The sequence below is a fragment of the Oncorhynchus masou genome, chromosome 31, assembly GCF_036934945.1.
Source record: "Oncorhynchus masou masou isolate Uvic2021 chromosome 31, UVic_Omas_1.1, whole genome shotgun sequence".
In the NCBI taxonomy this organism is placed as follows: domain Eukaryota; kingdom Metazoa; phylum Chordata; class Actinopteri; order Salmoniformes; family Salmonidae; genus Oncorhynchus; species Oncorhynchus masou.
In genome coordinates, this window is record NC_088242.1 from 37492538 (window position 1) to 37514257 (window position 21720).

At 41.9% G+C, this 21720-nt stretch overlaps 3 protein-coding genes and 1 non-coding gene across 8 annotated transcripts; 2 read left to right on the plus strand and 2 right to left on the minus strand.

The window, feature by feature from the left end:
* The first annotated feature begins 583 nt into the window (after positions 1–583).
* Positions 584–4080, plus strand: LOC135525184 (gamma-crystallin M2-like). The gene is made up of 3 exons (XM_064952917.1): positions 584–592; positions 3087–3329; positions 3805–4080. The coding sequence occupies exons 1-3, from the start codon at positions 584–586 to the stop codon at positions 4078–4080; spliced, it is 528 nt and encodes a 175-aa protein (XP_064808989.1).
* Positions 4081–6155: 2075 nt separating this feature from the next.
* Positions 6156–7996, plus strand: LOC135525185 (gamma-crystallin M2-like). The gene is made up of 3 exons (XM_064952918.1): positions 6156–6256; positions 6898–7140; positions 7494–7996. The coding sequence occupies exons 2-3, from the start codon at positions 6964–6966 to the stop codon at positions 7767–7769; spliced, it is 453 nt and encodes a 150-aa protein (XP_064808990.1). The 5' UTR covers positions 6156–6256; positions 6898–6963; the 3' UTR covers positions 7770–7996.
* A 2474-nt stretch (positions 7997–10470) lies between these two features.
* Positions 10471–20838, minus strand: LOC135523902 (delta-1-pyrroline-5-carboxylate synthase-like). 5 transcript variants are annotated; one of them, XM_064950912.1, is made up of 18 exons: positions 20685–20838; positions 19685–19810; positions 18702–18853; positions 18380–18529; positions 18031–18135; positions 17767–17919; positions 17105–17195; positions 16373–16497; positions 15837–15981; positions 15530–15603; positions 15341–15440; positions 14878–15098; positions 14588–14725; positions 14084–14279; positions 13879–14000; positions 12624–12810; positions 11931–12026; positions 10471–11847 (listed from the first exon to the last, which is right to left on the minus strand). In XM_064950912.1, the coding sequence occupies exons 2-18, from the start codon at positions 19782–19784 to the stop codon at positions 11642–11644; spliced, it is 2361 nt and encodes a 786-aa protein (XP_064806984.1). In that variant the 5' UTR covers positions 19785–19810; positions 20685–20838; the 3' UTR covers positions 10471–11641. The 5 variants fall into 5 exon arrangements, with proteins under 5 accessions (XP_064806984.1, XP_064806982.1, XP_064806983.1 ...); XM_064950910.1 differs by having other exon boundaries at positions 17761–17919; XM_064950911.1 differs by lacking the exon at positions 20685–20838 and adding an exon at positions 20160–20676 and having other exon boundaries at positions 17761–17919.
* Positions 14349–14479, minus strand: LOC135525393 (small nucleolar RNA SNORA15). The gene has a single exon (XR_010453161.1). It is a non-coding gene; the product is annotated as a small nucleolar RNA SNORA15 (small nucleolar RNA).
* Positions 20839–21720: the final 882 nt, after the last annotated feature.

Genomic DNA, 21720 nt, shown 5'->3' on the forward strand with positions numbered 1-21720 from the left:
CATCAGAATCACTTACACACACACAGGTCTATGAACAGAACACAAACGAGACTTCGTGACCTGCGAACAGGGAGAGGGAAAACATGAACCCACACCGAAATGAACTCTGATAAACCATTTGCATTTTCATAACATTCTATTACCAACATTCAATAATCTTTTTCACATCAACCCCAAATATTTGGAGAAGATATGGCTTTGTTTTGTTTACTAGAGAGTACATGAACCGTCTCACCTCCTGTAAACGTTAAAGGTTCTGTTGTTCACACTACATACCTAAAGGCCTTTTGTGTGATGTTTCAATGGGTGCATCACTAGGCCATGGCTGAACAAGGGTCTGTGTACAGAAAACATAGAATGGGGCAGCTATATGGGGTGGATGTTATATATTGTATAGGTAAACTAGAAATTGCGGGGGAAAAAGATTAGCCTATGGTTTGAGAGACAATGGGAATGGTCAGTGACGTTTAAAAAGGTAACATCTAGTCACTACGACGCAACAGAGCACTCTTGTCAGTAGAAGAGTATAAAAGGCACTATGACCCTGTTGAAGGCTACGGTGCCACCATCAAGCCCTCCAACCATGGGAAAGGTATGAGCTAACACACATTTCGGTTACTTGTTTGATGACTGCTGATAAAATTATGTAGAGCACCAAATGCTATTAAGGTGTATAGTGAAGCAATTTGGCAAGTAAGCTACGCATACAGTTTATGAAGCTGTCAAAGATTTCAGTCGTGGAACTAATACCAATACATGGAAGGATGCGAGATACTTTTTTCCACAAAATTGTATTACTTGGATTATATATAAAAAAAATCCCATCTATACTCCATAGGATAAAACAGGAATCCAAAGAAAAGGTCAATTAACCTTAAGGATCGGGAAAAAGGGAACAGGTAACCTCTTTTGATAATGAGGGTAGTTAATATGGATCAGATCCTATTTTTCAATTTTCGCCTATAATGACATTCCCAAATCTAACTGCCTGTAGCTTAGGACCTGAAGCAAGGATATGCATATTATTGATACCATTTGAAAGGAAACACTGAAGTTTGTGGAAATATGAAATTAATGTAGGAGAATATAACACATTAGATCTAGTAAAAGATAATACAAACAAAAAAACATGCGTTTTCAGAAAAATAATTGTTCCGTCATCTTTGAAATGCAAGAGAAAGGCCATAATATCCCTTACAGGCTGACTACACCGCTTGTGTTGTAAAATGTAGAAATATATATTATTCAATTATTGCACACCCACACTGCTTGCACACGCCAACAAGTGTCTGTGTTGCCAAGGGCTAAAATAGAAGTCAGTTCTATTTCTGACGCAGATCACGCTGCAAGGCCTGCCTCTCCCATCTCCTCATTGGTTTATAGAAGCAGGTACCCATGTGCCATCTCCACATTGGTTATACCCACGTGGGTGACTGAAAGATGAATGAGGTCAGTGGCAGTAATGCACCTAATTTATGAAAGTTGCCAATTGCAATATAAAGTCAAGAGAAGAAAAAGCCTAGAAGGAGGAGAGATGACTAGAAACGATTCGGTTGACCGTTTTATGTGTGGATTAATTGTCGGAGTAGAGGACCTTGTACATGTCAGGTAAAATAACAACTCAATGTTTATATCACAAGACAAATTAGCTAGCAACAGCAAACTAGCTAAATAGGACAAATTAGCTAGCAAGTGCAAGCTATCTAGCTAAATTGCCATAAAGGTTTGATGCTTTTCGACCTGTCCCCAAATTAATGTAATTGGTTCAGAGTTTGTTTTGATATATTAACCTGCGTGTCGTGATCGCGTTTGGTGTGGGGGGACAAAATAAACACATGCACGATGGCACACACGTGCAGCCGGTTTGGGTTCTGTGTTAGGGGTTTAGGTGGGATTTCGATTTTGGCCACTAGATGGCAGCAGTGTGTGTGCAAAGTTTCAGACTGGTCCTGTGAAGCATTGCAGTACTGCATAATATTTTCTATCAAGTTTGCCCAAATGTGCTGAATTGGTCAATTGATACATTTTCAAGTATAGAGAACATACAAAAATTATATGGTAATACAAAGGAATGTCATACATGATGGATAGTTAGCTTCTCTACAGAAAAAACCCCCACTAACCTTCACACATCTAGATGGCTGGGCGAGGTGGGTGTGGGGCCAGAGACAGCAGGGTTTCAAACTGTTCCTATATTTGAATATAAAAGTTGATTTTATCAAACAAAACAATGCTACCTTTTATCTGTGGGACCTTCAGGATGACAAATCAGAGCAAGATTACTGAATGTAAGTACATTATTTACCGTCAGAGGTGAATGTATCAAACCAGTTGCCGTGATAGAATGTTTTGGTTGTTGTGCACTCTCCTCAAACGATTGCATGGCAATTTTGTCACTGTAATAGCTACTGTAAATTGGACAGTGCAGTTAGATTAACAGGAATGTAAGCTTTCTGCCCATATAAGACATGTCTATGTCCTGGAAAGTTTGCTGTTACTTACAACATCATTCTTGTCACATTAACAACCGTCCCGGTATAGGGACACCAATCCCGTAGATCCTTAGATGCACTCCAGGAGCACAACAAATTCGTAACATATTGCACAAATTGGATTTGTAACATATCACAGCAATTGTAAAATTTGTATGATATCATAGAAAGCATTTCGTAATATATTACACAAAATGAATGACGCAGTACACAATTGTATGACGTTGTACACAAAAAACAGTTTGAGAGTGCATCTTTAAAATATTAATGGAGAAAAAACTGCTCTCAAATCTCTGCTTTGGGGCACTAACCTATGGAGACCATACTAGTACTAGTATAGTAATGTTGGTTTCTTATTTAAACTGAACTGTTGTGCATTGCATTAACTTTCTCAAAAGTGAAGTTGCCTGCGTCACTTACATAGTTTACAGCATATATAAAAGGTGCAGTGAAATGTGTCCCCTATTGGTCGATCAACACCACATCCATGAGTACTGCTTTCAGTCAAGCCATTCGCCTTTTACTATCATCATCCTTGACTCAGTCTAAATAACTCTATATATAAACAATTTTATACATTTCTGTTCTTCATAGATTATCTTTTACGAAGGCCACAACTTCCAGGGCCGTCATTATGAGTGCAACAGCGATTGTGCCGACACCTTCAGGCACTTCAACTCCTGTAACTCTATCAGGGTGACCGGCGGTCACTGGGTGGCCTACGAGAAGTCCAACTTCAACGGCTACCAGTACATCCTGAACCAGGGCGAGTACCCAGACTACCACCACTGGATGGGCTTCAACAACTGCATCCGTTCCTGCCAGATGTTCCCCCCCGTAAGTCAATCAAACTGATAGGGTTAACCCTGCCACACATCAAACAGTGCTTTAGAAATCAGCATCAATCACCAGCCTCTTGATGTCATTGATAGATAAGGAGAGGAGTCAAAGCATGAAAGTCCCCGTGGCGAAGTCCACTAGGAGATCCAGTCATTTTTTAAAGGAATGGGCTACACCCCCCCCCCCCCCCCCAAAAGATGCTTTTATTCATTTTCATTCTATTCATCATCGCTCAGTGTTTTTGTCAGTTAAGAAAAAATATATTATGCTGCTATTTTGAACAGTTTGACTGAAAATCTGTTTCTAAGGGAAGCAAGTCTCTGGTATTATTCGATGTGTAGAAATGTATGTATGTTTACCTCTGCTTAGTTCACCCAGTGTAAAAAACTCTACTGTGACCCGCTGTGATAATTTTACCCCAAATCCCTTCTTGTCCTCTCTATGCCCGCCATTCTGTCTCTTCCACCAACAGTACAGAGGAGCCTACAGGATGAGGATCTACAACAGGCCAGAGATGTCTGGTCACATGATGGAGTTCATGGACGACTGCCCCAACGTGTACGAGCGTTTCCGCCACCGTGACATCTTCTCCTCCAATGTCATGGAAGGCTACTGGGTGTTCTATGAGCACCCCAACTACAGGGGTCGTCAGTATTTCCTCCGCCCCGGCGAGTACAGGGCTTGCAGCGATTGGGGCTGCCACAACCCCATGGTGGGCTCCTTCAGGAGAATGAGGAGTGGCCTGTAAGCTTCTCACCTATGGACTGTAACAAAGTGATTAAACGTGCTGGTTTTTAAACATGGCTTCTCTGTGTGATTTTCTTTTTATCTCAAATCATTGGGAAAACCAATAGCAAAGTTACCTTGTGTGTTAATAATTAAGTTTCAGCAATTGGCAAGTGTTGGATAAACTGTATGGTTATTAGACAGGGAAATTAGATGCCCTAAAAGTCGTCTGCACCCTCATTAAAGGTTTTCTGGACAAATCAGTTGTGAACAAGCATGTCATAAGCACAACCAAATCAACATACAAAATATACTGTTAAGTATATTATTGATTAACTAACATTGACTGAATTAACTGCAAATCAGAAACTCATTGCAACACATTCAAATCTATTCAAAAGCTGTTTAGGAGGCCATAGTAATTTTCTCCCTCTGACTGTCTGTCTATACATTGCTAACCTCAATGCCAATAAAGGCAGATGTAGCAAATCTTATTGTGGGACTTCGGGAAAGTGCAGTTATAGTATTTTCCATAGAGAGAGAGATAGAGAGAGCGCTTTTGACAGAGACAAAGAGCTGCTGCTGTGGGCCAGTCCTATAGTATTCTGTAGTCTGTAGAGCACATTGTGCTGATGCGACAAAGCTTTGTGCCACAATTTGAAAGCCCTGATCCCTGCAGGGTCTATAAAGAGGTCCAGTAACGCTAGCTACCTAGTCCGATCCGAACTAAACACAGTCACAATGGGAAAGGTAAGCATGAACACACTATGCGTTACACAGGCAAATACAGGAATGAGGCTCAATTAACTATTTTCTATGATAAACCTGTCATCAGAATACATGTTTCATATTTAGATTTGCTGGATACTATTATAAATAACTAGTTATCTTGCAATTAATGCAGAAATTAATGGCCATTAATTATAATGGATGGGGATTTTAGGAGATGTTGAATAGAATGTGTCAAAGGCTCAAAACCCATGTGCAAGTATGAGTGGACTGGACAGAGGAGGTCCACACAAATGCCTCAAAGGCAGCAATGTCAAATGGCACCCTATCCCTACGTAATGCATTTTTAGCCAGGACAACATTATTATATACACCTATTATTATTAATAATAATCAACTATATGGGCAAAATAGTGTTTGTTTGCTGCTGTTGGTTACTTAGTTGAATCATAACGTTACTGGGGTGAGAGTTGGCACACCTGATTTCTGTTTCTGCTAATTGCACACTGCGGCCTAGCTCTCGAAAACCATTCTTCTCCGTCCTTAGGGTTTTCAGCGGTTACATTCGCCCACCGTTAGCACCATGTCAACTTCAATTCCGACATTGTTTCGCGTTTAGAAACGTCAATAATCATCGCTTTCAAACCTTTTTCGAAATATATATGTTGCAATGCCCCTTATCTTTCATAAATAATTTTCTAATCATAAAGATACACTCACTGTAGCAGTTTAGCACAGAGCCACAAACTGTGTGTGCCTCCAGTTGACAAACTACAATTCCTCCCAAGTTACACTTACGTGAAATATATATATTTTTCGATACTGAAGTGACTTTTTCATAACAGGTTAACGTGGGAGAATTAACGTAGCAGGTTAGGAGACTGAAGTTAAGGTTAGGAAAATGATTTTGTATCAAAGTGGCGTGAAAAGAGCGTGTCCCTTACGCTTCCACACAGGTGTTCGGAGCTCGCTAGATAGCTAATTAGCATAGGTGGTCTTCCGTCTCCCGTAAACTAGTGATGTAACGTGGAGATATGGCCGTGTGGGAACATTAACCCTAATGAGAGAAAAAAAAACATTAACCCTAATGGCCCCTTTAAAGGTGTGTAGTAATTTAATAGTTTTTTTGTATCATTATTTCTAGCTGATATGAAAGATATATTCCTTATGTTTCCAAAACCGTACCACAAGTGACGCGTTTTAACGTTCAGAATGAGCGTCGGGGAACTTAACAAAACTCCACCAACCAGAAGATACTATATTCAATAGGCGCTTTAGCAGTTAGCATCTATGAATGGGTTAACTATGGCCCGACAATACATTTACATTGTGCAACACATTAGGTAGATTATTCTTGTATTTTAAAATGAACACTTTTGGTATGTTAACATTTTTTTGTAAATTAACAGATGACTTTAATTCACATTTAGACCTATGTGGACTTCAATAAATGCTAGGCGCCTACTTGTGTAAGTAGCGTATCTTTTTACATTTTACAAACGTTTTTCACTTGTTCAGTCTTGCAGTTAAACTTAAAGGACAACTTTGTTTGTTTCATTAGTCCCCAAATGTTTTGCTTGTCAGCAATAACTTGTTCCAGATATATAACGAAACCAGAAGACGGAAGTAATTTGCTCCTCTTGTCGGGTTGTTTTGCTTGCTTTCTGTTGCCGTTTAAAAATTATTTTACTAAATAGCTGGCATACTTTCTAGCCTATCAAAAACAATGAACATCAAATGGGTCACGTGGTAAAGAGCAGCATCACCACCTGTGACAGGTGAAGTGCACGCAACAATGAAGCATCACCTGTGGGCAGGGCTTGGGGCCTCAAGGATGTGTGGTTTTTGGGATATGAAAATGAGAAGTGGATAATTTATTATTGGTCCAATAACACTCTCTTCTTAGTCACTTGTACTAAAAATATATATTATGATGATAAGCTTGTTTTATTTCAATTATACATAAATATGGTGTATATTGGAATAGAGTTAATGATAAAAATCATTTGAATGAAAATGGAATTCTGTTTTTATTCTGTGATATGTTGTAAAACATTTCCTCAATATGTGTGTATCATTTTGATTTGAAGTTTCCACCTCTCTCTTCTAGATAATATTCTACGAGGACAAGAACTTCCAGGGCCGGCACTATGAGTGCAGCAGCGACTGTGCTGAGATGCACAACCACTTCAGCCGCTGTAACTCCATAAAGGTGGACAGTGGCTGTTGGGTGGCCTACGAGAAGCCCAACTACACTGGCTACCAATACATGCTGAACAAGGGCGAGTACCCTGACTACCAGCGATGGGCTGGCTTCAACGACTGCATCCGCTCCTGCCGTATGGTGCCCCCTGTGAGTGTACTACATCAGGTGTCCTCAGTCCCACATAGTTTTCAGTCCCTTGAGTTGAGGGCCGCAGTGTCTACAGATTTTTTCTATCTTAGCATTTACTTCATCATTGCTTGGGTCGAGAATCTTACTGACATTTGGCTGAGGCTATGACAAATAAATTCACAAATGCCACCCTATTTTGAACACCTTGTTTTAAAACACATGGTGCATTTCTTCTTCACAAACTTCATGGTTGAAGTTATGTTTCATTCTCATTATGGAACATTTACATTACCATCTATATATTGTTTGTCAAGTCAACAGTATCATTAACTATATCCATTCTCCATTTCGTCTGTCTTCTTCTTTCCCAGTATCATGGAAACTATAGGATGAAGATCTACGAGCGCTCTGACTTCGGTGGTCAGAACATGGAGGTGATGGAGGACTGCCCCGACCTTCACGAGCGCTTCCACAGCCGAGACATCTCCTCCGCCAACGTCATAGAGGGTTACTGGATCCTCCACGAGCACCCCCACTACAGGGGTCGTCAGTACTTCCTTCGTCCGGGCGAGTACAGGAGGCACAGCGAGTGGGGAAGCTCCAACCCCACCATCGGCTCCCTGAGACGGGTCACCGAGATCCCCTGAAGGTCAACTGAGACCCCCTCATCCTCTCCTAATGCAATCCTATTATAAATCCTGTACTGTACCCCTACCCTTTATTGCTAGCATTGTTTGACTGTTGTGTATCTACTGTGGTGTATCTACTGTGGTCTTCTGACCCTGAAATCACATTAGCGTGATTGGGTTTTTTGGACCAGTTGGTGTTGGGTCTTTGCTGCTTTGCTTAGACTGGGAAAGTAGACCTCGGGGCTCAGGCGATGCTCGTATGGTAACAGTGATGGACTCTCTGGCTTTTGTTGTTACAGAGCAGAATGATGTGCTTTGCCAGTCCTCAACCTCCTGTCCTATTATAAGCAAAATAAATGAAAATTTGATCAAAGTCAACCAAAGGGCCTTTTTTTGTTATTAACCTCTACGACATCGGTGTCCCTAAACCGGGGCAGTTGTTGCTCAATATGCAGTAATGTGACTAGAAAACATTGTAAACAACAGCCAACTTTCCGGGACATAGACATGTCTTATATGGGCAGAAAGCTTAAATTCTTGTTAATCTAACTGCAGTGTCCAATTTACAGTAGCTATTACAGCCAAAAAAAGATCATGCTATTGTTTGAGGATAGTGCACAACAACAAAACACTTTTATAATGCAAATGGTTTGATAGATTCACCCCTGAAGAGAGATAAAATGTAGTGTAGTTTTGTTTGAAAAAAATCTATTTTTATATTGAAATGTAGGAACTGGGTTCAACAGTTTGACCCGACTGCTGTCTCTGGCTCCATACCCAATTTGGCACATTTGGGCAAACTCCTGGCAGATATTGTGTAGCAATGTAATTATTCACTGAAACTTTGCACACACTGATCTCATATTGTGGACAACATCTATTTTACACCTAAGATCCTATCTCAGTGTATGGCCTTTCTCTTGCATTTCAAAGATGACGGAACAAATATATAGAAAACGCAAGTTTTTTGTTTGTATTATCTTTTACCAGATCTAATGTGTTATATTCTCCTACATTAATTTCACATTTCCACAAACTTCAAAGTGTTTCCTTTCAAATGGTATCAAGAATATGCATATCCTTGCTTCAGGTCCTGAGCTCCAGGCAGTTAGATTTAGGCAAAATTTTTAAAAAGGGTCTGATCCTTCTTAACTACCCTCATTATCAAAAGAGGTTACAGGGACACACTTTAATGCATACTTTTGTGACCGGTAATTCTTTGGAGTTTCAAACATTAGCCATGGAGTTCGATAGCCACAGAGAAAAGGTCCAACTCAACCAGTTTCTGCAGACTGATATGAGATCTTTCTCCCCCCCCCCCATACACAAAGCAAAATGATCATGGAAACTGATATTATTCTTTGAAGCCGGTTATTAAAGAACAAAAAAAGGCTATATGAGGATAGGCTTGTAGGAGTTTTTATGAGATCACATGGTACAGAGCAGGCGCTTGGGGTCCATGAAAGAAGCCCGTATTAGACCCACATCACAGGGATAGCGTCAACTCAAAGAGGAAGAGTCAAAGTGTCCTGGTACTAGCCCCGAGCATCAAGCCCTCTCAGAACCAAAAAAACAAAACCACGTTTGCATCCCTGCTCATGCATTTTTCATCAGCCGGAGATACGAAACCCTTTCAGAAATAAATATCAATTATTGAAATTGTTAATTAGACGCCCATAATTGGCAAAGATACACATGAATAAATAACTTTGACCGTTAATTATTGATTCAAAAAAATGTGAAGCTCAGCAGGGAACACTTTTGAGAGTCTCTTAAGATCAAGCAAAATAAGAAATATGAGTTTTGGCCTTGAGTAATGTTCAATTAAAGGACTGTCGACTTTGCAGTAAAAGTCCAGTCACTTGCCCTGCGTCCTCTGATATATGTGGACTCCAATCCCCACGGTCGTCAGTGTGTCAACAGGGTGCAACATGGGATTTGGCTCTGCCTAAACGGAGAAACGCCAGAGATAATATGACAGGAGATTCACAGGGTGCTTGACGTCTGTCGTAAATGGAAGTTCATGGTGGAGGTCATGATGATGCAGTGATCTCAATCTAGTATCAGCCATGTACATTATGTGCTGTATGTGTTCCAGTATGTTTACCTCTTTATGGTAATGAAATAAAAACGTATAGGAACCTACTCGGCCAAAAGCTACATGATCTCTCATCTAATAGGCCTAAAGCTGCATGATCCCTCAATTGGCCATTCTAGACCAGCTAAATATTCCTCAACATCCATGTATCAGACTCTCTACCTCTGCAAGTCATTCTTCGCATTACAAATATCAAGCTCCTTCCAAAGAAAGAGTACAAAAAAACAGTGAGATCTGAGTAGACCCTGCCTATTCTTCATCTATGAACCCTTTGTATTTGTGATGGGAGGCTGATTGAAGGGTAAGTAGTGCATTTTGGAGGATGAATTCTTTATCTGCGAGTAGAAAAACCACAGAAGAATATACTCTGTGATTCCATTATTAGTCTCAGTTCTTTCCCGCTTTCTTTCCTGATAGCTGGATAATTAAACCTCTATAGTATTGTCTTCAATCTTCCATGCCCCACTTATAGCAAAATCCTATTCCCAGATGAGAACCATTAAAAAGTCTTTTTAGACGTTTGTTTTCAGATCAGTATGACTTCTTTGGTGCTAATTTGTTATTTGTGGAAGTAGAAAGAGTGGTGGTATGCATGTAAAATCCCATACAAAATCAATCCAATTCATATTCAACAAAAACTTTTATTCTACAATACGGTCTATGAATGACAAAAAACCTGAACTGATCTGTAGAGTGCGTTACTTGACATCAGATATAAAAGCTCGTAGGCTGGAATGTTACAGCGGCACTGTATCTTAAGGCAGTAGTCCCTTGGATGAGATGGGAAGCAGCTTGTCAATTACTGCTCTTGTGTTTGACAGAGGCTCTGGGCACTGTAAATTCCACATTAATAGACAGCATGAAAAAAAAGCAAAAGCAGGAGAATAAATCATTTGCATTCAAAAGAAGAACATAAAGTCTTATATATAAAATCTAACTTGAAGGCTTACGAATCAGATCGGGTCAATTTCTTATTCATCAATCTCATATTTTTATGACGAAATACATTTAAGACTTAAATATTGTTTATCCAGTGGTTCATCACTAGTCATTTAACCACATATAAATAAGGATTGCAGTAGTAATGTTAACAGCAATTCATACAATGTTTATCCATGGAGACCTATACATTAAGCACTATATAAAATTACACATCAGTACCTTTCCAAAATTAGGTTTAGCCTTAAACCTATCATAAAAACTGGTTTGGTTATGCACTTGTATCACTTCAAATTAGAGTAAATGTACACGTTAGTCTCTGGTGTGAGACCAAATCAATACTTTCAGGGTAAGGGTCTGACCTGATTGAGCAGTCATTCATTAATGTACAGCACGACAGACCAATCAAAAGGAACTAAAACCAAGTGGGAAACCTTTTGATAGTGATAATAACGCTGATGTAAACTAGCTTAAGCAACAATTCCCATTAGGTGTGCGTCCTGGAGAGCGTATACGCACCTAACTCATCCCTATTGCGTATAATATCTTCTAAACCAATTAAGGCCTGAACCAAGGATGTGAGACCTTCTACATTCCAACAGGGTCAATGCTACCAATAATGAGTGTATTCACTGCTTGGTCACAGGAAGTGCCCATGAACAAGCAGTGTCTGGAATACTGAGTGAGGTAAGCACCGCAATTAAACTTTTGAAAGCCGAGTTAGAATTCAAAATCGATGTAAACTCTGATCCAGACTGAATGAATAAGACAATGGGAGTGTTTTTTTGGTACCAGGGGATAGCTTTGCTCTCGGGGAAATGGTTGAGCGTGTCTCTTATTCGGAGGTCCTCGGTCAGTCCTCACGCTGGGCAGTCATCTGTCTTGGCTGTGGCTGTGTGACTGGTAGGTTCTCGTGGAGGTACTTCAAGGTGCCGTGTTCAGAAAAGTCTGCTGCGGTGTGACCGTCTCCTCTCAGAACCCACTTGGTGGTGAGGAGACCCTCAAGTCCCACGGGGCCCCGGGCATGGATACGAGCTGTACTGATGCCCACCTCAGCACCTAGAGGGAGTGAGACAGGGAGTGAGTGAGATAGTTGAACAGGAAGTCAGTGATAAAATCATTTAAATTAAAACGATGCATACCCAGTCCGAAGCGGTAGCCATCTGCGAAACGTGAACTGGCATTCCAAAACACACAAGCACTATCCAGCTGCTGCAGGAACTGCTCCGCTGTGTCCTCTGTAAGAATCATCATCACAGCTACCATCATTGTCACTGTCATCTCTCAACTATATTTCCTCTAATGCACACAAAGGATCATTCAATTTAGATCAACATATTATACAATCTGTGGCCACTAGATGGTAGAACAAAGACAGAAAATGCACTGTCCTCTGCACGGAACCAACTAAAAATCTATCTATAATTCAACCCATCTTAGAGATTGTCAGTAAAGTACTCCATCAAAATGTATTATAAAACTTGAGGGGAAAATAACATTCAAGAAACATTCAAGAAGAATATCAATCATATAACTACATATAAATTAACAACAAAGATCCCTTAGCAAAACCTATTTTACATTTAAATCAGTTCTGTCCTCTTCAAAGTAGTCTCATGGGGAGGTTTTACACAAAGCCAAAAAAAGCTGTCATTACTTATTAGAGAAAGAGAGGAAGAAAGGGACAAGGGTGCAAAAGAGAGACAGAACAGGTCTCTCCTGAAAGAGAGATTTGGTCTCTCTCACCCAGACTAACCTGGGTGAATCAAAGTGAAGACAAAAGAGAGAGAGAGAAACTTCTCACAACTTTTATATAGCCAGACAGTCATAGCTACCGTTTTCAGTCACAATGACGTCAGTGTGGGAGCTGCCATATCTGTGGATATGGTCTATAGCCTCCTGCATGCTGTCCACCACCTCGATGCAGCACTCCAGATCCCCGTATTCTGTCCTCAGAGACTTGACCTCAGATGGGCTAAAGGTCAGGTAGGAGGCAAACCTGGGGCCAGCATGGATCTTCACCTAAAGGGGTCACATTGGGAAGGGGGTCATCATTACATACGGCGATCGGTCAATGAATCAATCAAATCAGGGAGTTTGCTTGCATCTAGGGTTGGAAAGGGAGGGTATATTACCGGTATAACTTTTAAGTTTACCAGTAAACTAGACACAATTTTCACAACATGACAAAGATAATAAAATAAGATGACTTTAAATAAAAAATAGAATGACAAAGCTGTAAAACATGATCCTAAATGTAACCCATCAACTTAGTGAATACCATTGGTGTTTAATATGAGGGTTTAAGCATGGAATATCCTTTATATTTGAACATGCTTTAATTTATTTTACGATGTCCATATGTCTGTTGTAAATGTTTAGACACCAAACCGTTGGCAGTTGTGAAAAGTCAGTAGTTGGAAGAGTTGCAGAAATAATTGCAAATGCTGTCAATGTTGATGAGATTATTTTTTCAATAATCAGGCTATTTTCTCTTTAACCATATGATCTATCTGCTAGAGAGACTCTTAGGCAATATGAACACAGTTTTACAGAGCGTCTGCTAAATGACTTAAATGTAAATGTAAATCAAGAAAAAAATGAATATTTTATATGAATAGATTATTTTTTTATTTTTAAAGTTAAGAATATAAATTACCAAAGTTTCCATAGATTGCCATAGATAGATCTGTCATAGCGAATCACAACAAAAGTTTTAGTGATACTTGGAAGTCTTTTTGTTATGATTATCATCAATTGGATTGTAAATTGTTAATGTTCATTTTTGTGAATTGGGTTTTAGAAGCATAAACCGTCAACAATGAGACATGAAAAACGCACTTAATCAACATGTTTAAACCCATGCACCTCAATCCAACCTCAGTGAAAGAAAATAAATATTTGATTTGAAGTTGTAGTCAAATGTAACCAACCATTCCACCAAACAAGCAGCCAGTCGGTCCTTACTGTATCTTATTTAGCCAAGTGATTTGAACCTGTATTTAAGAGGAGATGAAGAGGAGGATAATATCACTTGTTTATGTCAATGTGTCTGTACCTGCGTATTTGAGTGTGTGTGTGTGGTCTTACCCGTTCGGTGCGGAGCATGTCTATGATCTGGTCAAACAGAGTGGTCCTGAGGATATCCCTGTGCACCAACAGTGTTTCCATGGCATTGCAGGCCGCAGGGTAGTCACATTTAGAGTCTCTGACTGGAGAGAGAAAACATCAATCAATCACTCCTTCATTGGTAGTAAATTAAAATGTGTGTGTCTGCGCGTATTTTCCCACTGACCGATCTTGATGACCTTGTCGATGGCGGCCTCCGAGTCGACGTAGATGTGGCAGATGCCCTCACTGTGGCCCAGCACTGGGATGCTCTTGGCTGCTCTCTGGATGTTCCTGACCAGCTCAGACGAGCCTCGCGGGATGATCAGGTCTATCATCTTATCTAGTCTACACAGGTCCTCCACCTCCTCACGGGTACTCACCTGGAGCACGCAAAATAAACCCTACTGCATTCTGGGATTTCTTTTTTCTATAGGGGGAATACACTGCTACGTTGTATTCAATTCTCCGCTGAGTATGTACAGGACAGCACTCACCTTAGGAAAGGAGGAATGAAAGGATTCTTTTGGATGGTGTCTGACTATATTTACTACTGGCAGAGTAACACAGAATTCACTCATACCTAGTGTTCTACGATTTTGAATACTATGATTTCAGTATAAATTATTGTATTTAAATATCTTCCATGCCGTTTTTCTTAAATGGGATGTTTTTTTCCAGCTATGATTACCAGCTGTACAGCCTCTTTGACCCCGTGGATGTCCAGTGCTTCCTGGGTCAGCTCATGTAAGACGCGGTTGGTGTTGGCTGCTTCCTTACCCCCCTTCGCCAGCAGAGCATTACCGCTGGCTATGGCTAGAGCTGATACCTACACACAAATGAGAACAATAGCCTTTTACCCACAGAATTGCATAACCCCCAGCACGAACACCACCCCATGTTACCAAAAGATGGTCCACGATGCACAAGCACAACTCTCACACACATAGACGAGCCCAAACGCACACACAAACCCATTACCTGCGGCAAGCAGTCGGGGCGGGCCTCGAAGATGACCAGCAGTACTCCTATGGGCACAGTGACCTGCTCCAGCTCTAAGTTGTGGGCTACTCTTGTCCTGCGCAGGACTCTGCCCACGCTGTCCTGAGAGGCCACGGCTATCTGTCTCAGCCCTATAGCCAGGCTATTTAGCTTGGCCGGGGACAGGCTCAGACGATTGAGCAGGGCTGACGACAACTGGCCTGATAGGAGGATGGAGAACACACAGAAATTAAATGTAGTTGAAAACCCCTGACTATTCCTTCAACTACTCAAGTGATGCTCTTATACACCTTCAAATGCAACAGCACCCTCAAATGATCAACATCCTATCACAGTCACACAACGGGATGTTGGTAAGTAAAACGCCCTGACGAGTAGGACCTGTTTTGACAAACACCATCGATTCAATCAGAGAGAAGACGGACGTGACGGGAATAATTACCCGCATTGGCTGCTAGGTCCATGTCCGTCTTGTTGGCAGCAAGGATCTCCTCCTTCTTCTCAACCAGCAGGTCTGCCAGGTGACAGATGATCGCGCCTCTCTGGGGTGGGAACGATTCATTAAAGATTCAACTAACCACAGACACACCTGGGATCACGTATACTATATAACTGTGTATGAGTGTCTGACCTGGTCCGGGTGCAGGGCTGCCAGGGTTCTGCCGGAGTTCCGGGCCATCTCAGTCTGCTGCTCCACTGTGGGGCCTGGAGATGAACACATTACCGCGGATGAGATGACAACAGATACAAAACAGCACAAGGGACTATTGGACATGAGCATGCGTGATCATAATCCTAATCGTTTTCATAAGAACTACAATCATCATGATTCTCACCATGATTATCACCATTATGCTCATTATTGTCATAATCATCATCATTCTAATAACCTTCATCGTCAGTGTCCGTCCCAAAGAGATGACCCCAGAAGAACTCACCGGCAGGTTTGACCTCAGAGAAGAAGGTGCCCACTTTCTTGCCCTCCACGATGTCAGTGATCACGTGGCCCGTCACCTTGGGGTGGGTGCCGTTGGCGATGACTACTGACGTGCCCCCCTGTAAGGCCCACAGGGCAGCCTTTACCTGAGGGTAGAGGTGGGATACACATAGGCTATTTGAATTTCCCACTTGTTTCTCGAGTAAGGATTTGGCCCCAAATGGAAAGACTTGCACTGCGAGTTGATGTCTGCTAAATGACTTAAATGTAATGTAAATGTAAATGTAATGTCAAATATCACTCTGACACACAGAGTTCCAAAGTCTAACTAATTACAAAAACTTTCTTAAAACCTGATTACAGATGTGTAGTCCTCAACTCTTACATGTAGTCCTCAACTCTTACATGTAGTCCTCAACTCTTACATGTAGTCCTCAACTCTTACATGTAGTCCTCAACTCTTACATGTAGTCCTCAACTCTTACATGTATTGAACGACAGTTTTCTATTCTAATCTACGCGTGTCTTTGTAATTACCTTTGCCTCCATGCCTCCTAAACCCACCCTGGATTTTGTCCCATAGGTGATCGACTGCTGGTCGCCAGGGTAGAAGATGTCAATGAGTTTGGCGTCATCCGATCCAGGAGGGCTGTCGTACAGTCCTACAAGATAGGAGGTAACTATGGTTACATGATTGTTTCCTGTGGTGCTAGCCTAACATGCACAAAGATTACCTCCCTGCCCAATCAATCAGTGATTTCCAAATACAACCAGGGTCGTGTTTATTAGGGTACTTAATGGAAGACATTAAAAAAAAAGTTCTGACAGAAAACAAAAATGAGTGTTTCCTATTGTACGAGTTCAGGTAGTCAAGGCCAGTTTAAGTCTGTTTTCTTCCATTCAGTGCCTAATGAACACAACCAAAAGGACCTGAGGGGTATACCCACGAAGTAGGATAAACAACCAGAAATAACTACTGATTTCTGGTTCATTAAGAAAGCTAAACTTGGATACGTGTTTTTAGTTGAGTCAATAAGACCATGACCATTTCAAGCTTACTGTATCTTTCAAAAAAAAAAGTAAAGTCATTTGATAATACTTAGGCAAGTTAGCTGGCTAACTCCTTGATCCTACTTTGCAGTATACCCTTCTGTAGTTCCCCCTCTTACAGTAATGCTCCTTAATTACCGTGTATTGTTTTGAGCCAGAGCGCAGGCAGATGGCGCGTTACCTAATGGGTGTTAATGTGTAGCTGTGTTAGCAATCTACCTTCTACGTCAGAGAGAGCGATGAGCAGGTCTGCCTTCATCTCCACAGCCAGGCGTGCAGCCAGACTGTCATTGTCCTTTATACTGATGACCTAACGTGGAGGAAAACGCACTGACTAAGTCTCACAGAAAGACATCGAAAAAGATCGGGGTAAAGTAATAGAGTGTTGTCAGTCGAAATTGAGGTCAGCGTAAAAGAAAAGGTGCGAATGAAATCCAAGCATTTTATTATAAAGTGAAGCACTACAAGATTGGCAATCGTTGATATTGGCTTTCCTACTGTGTGGGTTAGCAAAGCTACTGGCACTACAATCTTTAGTTGTTTAGTACTAGTGTGTTTTTCTACACCGGAAGAACTTGCTCGTTTCCGCCTAAGCTTGCGGAAGGAGAAAAGAAGAATGCGTCTACCTCCAGGAGTGAGATCAGACAGCCACGCTTTTAGGTCCAGTCGGCTAACATATAGAAGGGAATTACCTTCTCCCATCTCCCCAGCCCTCCCTGCACGCACATCCTTGGGGGGGAGTAGCGGGCGGGTAGAGCGAGCCGGTGAAGAGTACCAGCGGTATAGTACTATGCTAGCTGCTAACACTACACCGCTATACACACCCCTCGCCCCTGTCCTGCCCTCTCCGGACCACCCCTGTGCTCTGTACCCACGTTTACCCCCTGGAGGTCGCTGTTGGGCTCGGGCGGGGGCACCACGGCGTCGTTGGTGTTGATGATTGGCACAATGTTCATGCGGAGCAGCTCCTGTAATGTGCTGTTTAGGTTCTGCCGCTTCTGGTCGTCGTGGAAGTCCAAGTTTGTGACCAGTACCTGGGATTAAATCAGAGGAAATCCTTTTTTTCCGATTCAATACAACTTTATTGAGAGGTAATTGTCCTGGGTAACAGTGTGGATTCAAATACATAGAGAAAGTGTGCATACCTGTGCAGTGCATGTGCTGTACTGGGTGAACATGGCCTCATACAAGGCCATCAGGCCACTCTGTCCGGCTGCCGCACAGGCCCGTGCCTCCAGAACAGGTACTGACTGAAACCGACAGATAGATTGAGAGAGAGAAAGGAATGATATGAATAGATTTGTTTTATATTAAAGTTGATTTCACCATATTTTGGAGCAGTTTGTATAAGTCTTGGGCCCGTATCCACAGAGTCTCAGAAAGGAGTGCTACTCTTTCCATATAAGCTTATTCATTATGATCGAAAAGGCAAAAACTGATCCTAGATCAGCATTCCTATTCAGAGGCTTTGTGGATAATGGGCCCTGGTCTCACCATGTCTTTGAGCTGGTTCTGTCCAGAGTGCAGGGCCTGTCTGACACTCTGGGACAGCAGGATCTCGTGCCTCAGTCTCTGCTTGCCGAAGGCCACCGCCCCGCTGGTGACGATCATCATCTCTCTGCCCTGGTTCTGTAGCATGGCCACCTGCAACCAAACAAAAACTATCTCAGTGACCCGCATTTAAAGCCTCTCAAGTAGCCTTGCAACAACGAATAAACTACAGTAAGCAGACAGCTGTTAAAATACAAGCTTTAAGCCATGTCTTGAGTGAAGGTCCTGTTCTCCCATTAGCCTTTTTACCTTTGACCTTCCTCACCTGCTCCACGACGGAGGCCAGCCTGCCCAGCGCCAGGCCGCACTCGTCACCCCGGGTTACCACGGCGCTTCCCAGTTTGACCACAATCCTCTTGGCCTGGCGCAGCTCCCCACGATGAGCAAAGGAGTTACCATTGGCACGCGCTAGGGACACTAAAAGAATACAAGTTACTACCCTGCCTTATGGTGGTGCCAATCTGAAGCACTGGTCGAGCACTTTATAAAATGTATGCTTATGGCCTCCCTTGTTTAACTTGAGGCAATGTTCATAAACAATGTGCCTAACCAGCATTAGCGCACACACACATCAGTACATCTCCTACCAGTATGATCATGTGGTAAGTGGGTGTGAGCTGGGTTCGGTTTTGTTCCATCATTGATTATATAAAGAGTTAGACAAACAGAGCAGCCAGGACCCCCTCACCCCCCTCCTAAATTCCCTGGTATCCACGGAGATGAAAAACGCAGGGTGCAAACTGCCACATCAGCACGGCAACCGGCAAAGCCATCGCTGACTGCACACATCTCTCCACTAAAGTGCAGTCAACCGCGTGCGTGAGTGAGTGTGAGAGTCAAAGTCTGGGGTAACCGAAACAAAGAGAGAGGATGGCCAGAAAGGGATAGGCCTCCATTATCTTGATGCAATCAATCTGGTTTATCCTGCACCAGGAGGATAAACAAGTATGCACAGGTATGCAAGATGATAGCATTAAACAATTAGGACTTGATACATTTAGGTATCCTTCTTGCTTGAGGGAAGAAACCCATATTAAGGCTTATATATGCTATGCAGTTATCATGCCATTACTAAAATCTCAAGCTACAGAAACTATTGAAAATCACTGGAATAACAGCCTACTATTTTCTAAATGTATCCTACATAGATATCTATACCGCTCCTCAATGACTGGTGTAGCCTACTGTATTGTAAGCATGCATGTGTGTGGGTATGTGAATGTATGCATGTTTGCCAGTCCCACTTGCCTTGTGTCAGTGGTTTAGCAAGACGAGGGCAGATGATGGTGCTTCGAGTCCTAGGGCCCAAGGGGAGCCCAGCACATAGAGACAGCCTCTGTAGCAGCATGGTTAACTGACCCGCACTTCCAAAAGCTAGAGAGGAGAGAGAATCATTTAATCACTATCAAATATTCAAATGTTCCAAGTTCTCTTTTTTTCATTTTTTGCACTTGAAGAATTCAAATCACAGTTCAACATTTAAAAGTCACAAAAGGATTACATTTTTTGTAGGCCGTCATTGTAAATAAGAAATGGTTCTTAACTGACTTGCATAATTAAATAAAATGTTATATAGTTTTACTAGTATATATATATATACATACATACATACATACATACATACATACATACATACATACATACATACATACATACATACATACATAGAAAACAGCACACGGTCAGTATTTTTTGCATTTGGATAAAGAACAGAAAAACTCACAGAAATACTTGCTTAATCTCAAAGTCCTGTTTGTCTGTTATGCAGCCACGTCTATCAAGCCCATCTCGTTTAAAAAAAGGACAACTCTCCAACCTTTCTATTCCACATTCCATACAGTATAAACAAGGCCTGCCCTCAACCAATAGGAGAGCTGAATCCGGTCTAAATCACAGAAACTCCTCCCTTTCATGTGCTTTTATGTTGCTGATGAAACCATCCCTGCTCCTTGCAGGATCACTTATTATGTGCCCCTTATTGGGGGAAAAAGGCAGAGCAACACATGTCGGTGTCTTCTCAAGAATGATAGATGATAGTTCAAACAAAACATATCACCCACTCAAAGCTGTCATTGTCAACAACTTGTCACTGAGTAGCCCAAGACAGACTGATCTGAATCATGCTCAAGCAGCAGAGGCTCTGGCACCACCACATGGCTGTTCCAGCATAAGCAGCTAACGTTACCGTTAGCTAGCTAGCTAACGTTACTTACTATACAGGTGGCTATGTGTGCATTCACTCACTCACCACCAGAATTCGTTGCAAATTCTTGCTAAACTTCAACCGCCACAACACACTCACACGTTACAGTACGCGCGCAGTGATTTAGGTGATGGAAATTACGGGTGTTCTCGGTTCTCTTCTCTTTCGGGCCGGTGAGAGGGAAGCAATAACAGTTGGGTGGGGCATTGGGAACGAATAGCTTGGCGTAAACGGAAGTTACAGAGCCATACACCTAGCGCAGTGATTGGTCAGAAATCAGCTGTACGCAAAGACTGGGCGCGTTCCAGGTTATCTTCATTTGAACCACCACCCCCTCACATCTCACAAGTTATAATTTTTTACCCTACCACAACACAGTCGTTTCAATGAATCAACTCATCATCAAGCTTTGATTATTTGAATCCAATCAAATTGTATTAGTCACATGAGCCGAATACAACAGGTGTAGTAGACCTTACAGTGAAAATCTTACTTACAAGCCACTAACCAACAATACAGTTTAAAAAAATAAAAAATAAAAATAAAAGTAACAAGTAGTTAAAGAGCAACAGTAAAATAACAATAGCGAGACTATATACAGGGGTACCCTGGTCGAGGTAATTGAGGTAATATGTACATCTAGGTAGAATTAGCAGCGGTGTAAAGGGGGGCATAAGCATACATTTTATAAAGTGCTCGACCAGTGCTTCAGATTGGCACCACCATAAGGCAGGGTAGTAACTTGTATTCTTTCAGTGTCCCTGGCACGTGCCAACGGTAACTCCTTTGCCCATCGTGGGGAGCTGCGCCAGGCCAAGAGGATTGTGGTCAAACTGGGAAGCGCCGTGGTAACCCGGGTTGACGAGTGCGGCCTGGCGCTGGGCAGGCTGGCCTCCGTCGTGGAGCAGGTGAAAAAGGTCAAAGGTAGATGTTCAGGAGTCTTATGTAGAACCTTTTGAGGATATGAGGACCCAAGACAAATCTTTTCAATATCCCGAGGAGGAATGGGTTTTGCCGTGCACTCTTCACAACTGTCTTGGTGTTTATTTTTTATTTTTTTATTTTACTAGTCAAGTCAATT

Excerpts from the sequence above, each read along its gene's own strand:
- LOC135525184 (XM_064952917.1), top strand. Across the intron at positions 3,330-3,804 it reads CCTGCCAGATGTTCCCCCCC|TACAGAGGAGCCTACAGGAT; the intron begins GTAAGTCAATCA and ends TTCCACCAACAG.
- LOC135525185 (XM_064952918.1), top strand. The coding sequence starts at position 6,964 with ATGCACAACCACTTCAGCCGCTGTAACTCCATAAAGGTGGACAGTGGC. Across the intron at positions 7,141-7,493 it reads CCTGCCGTATGGTGCCCCCT|TATCATGGAAACTATAGGAT; the intron begins GTGAGTGTACTA and ends CTTCTTTCCCAG.
- LOC135523902 (XM_064950910.1), bottom strand. The coding sequence starts at position 19,784 with ATGCTGCTACAGAGGCTGTCTCTATGTGCTGGGCTCCCCTTGGGCCCT. Across the intron at positions 15,982-16,372 it reads TAGGAGGCATGGAGGCAAAG|GTAAAGGCTGCCCTGTGGGC; the intron begins GTAATTACAAAG and ends CTCTACCCTCAG. Across the intron at positions 14,280-14,587 it reads TCAAAGAGGCTGTACAGCTG|GTGAGTACCCGTGAGGAGGT; the intron begins GTAATCATAGCT and ends TGCGTGCTCCAG.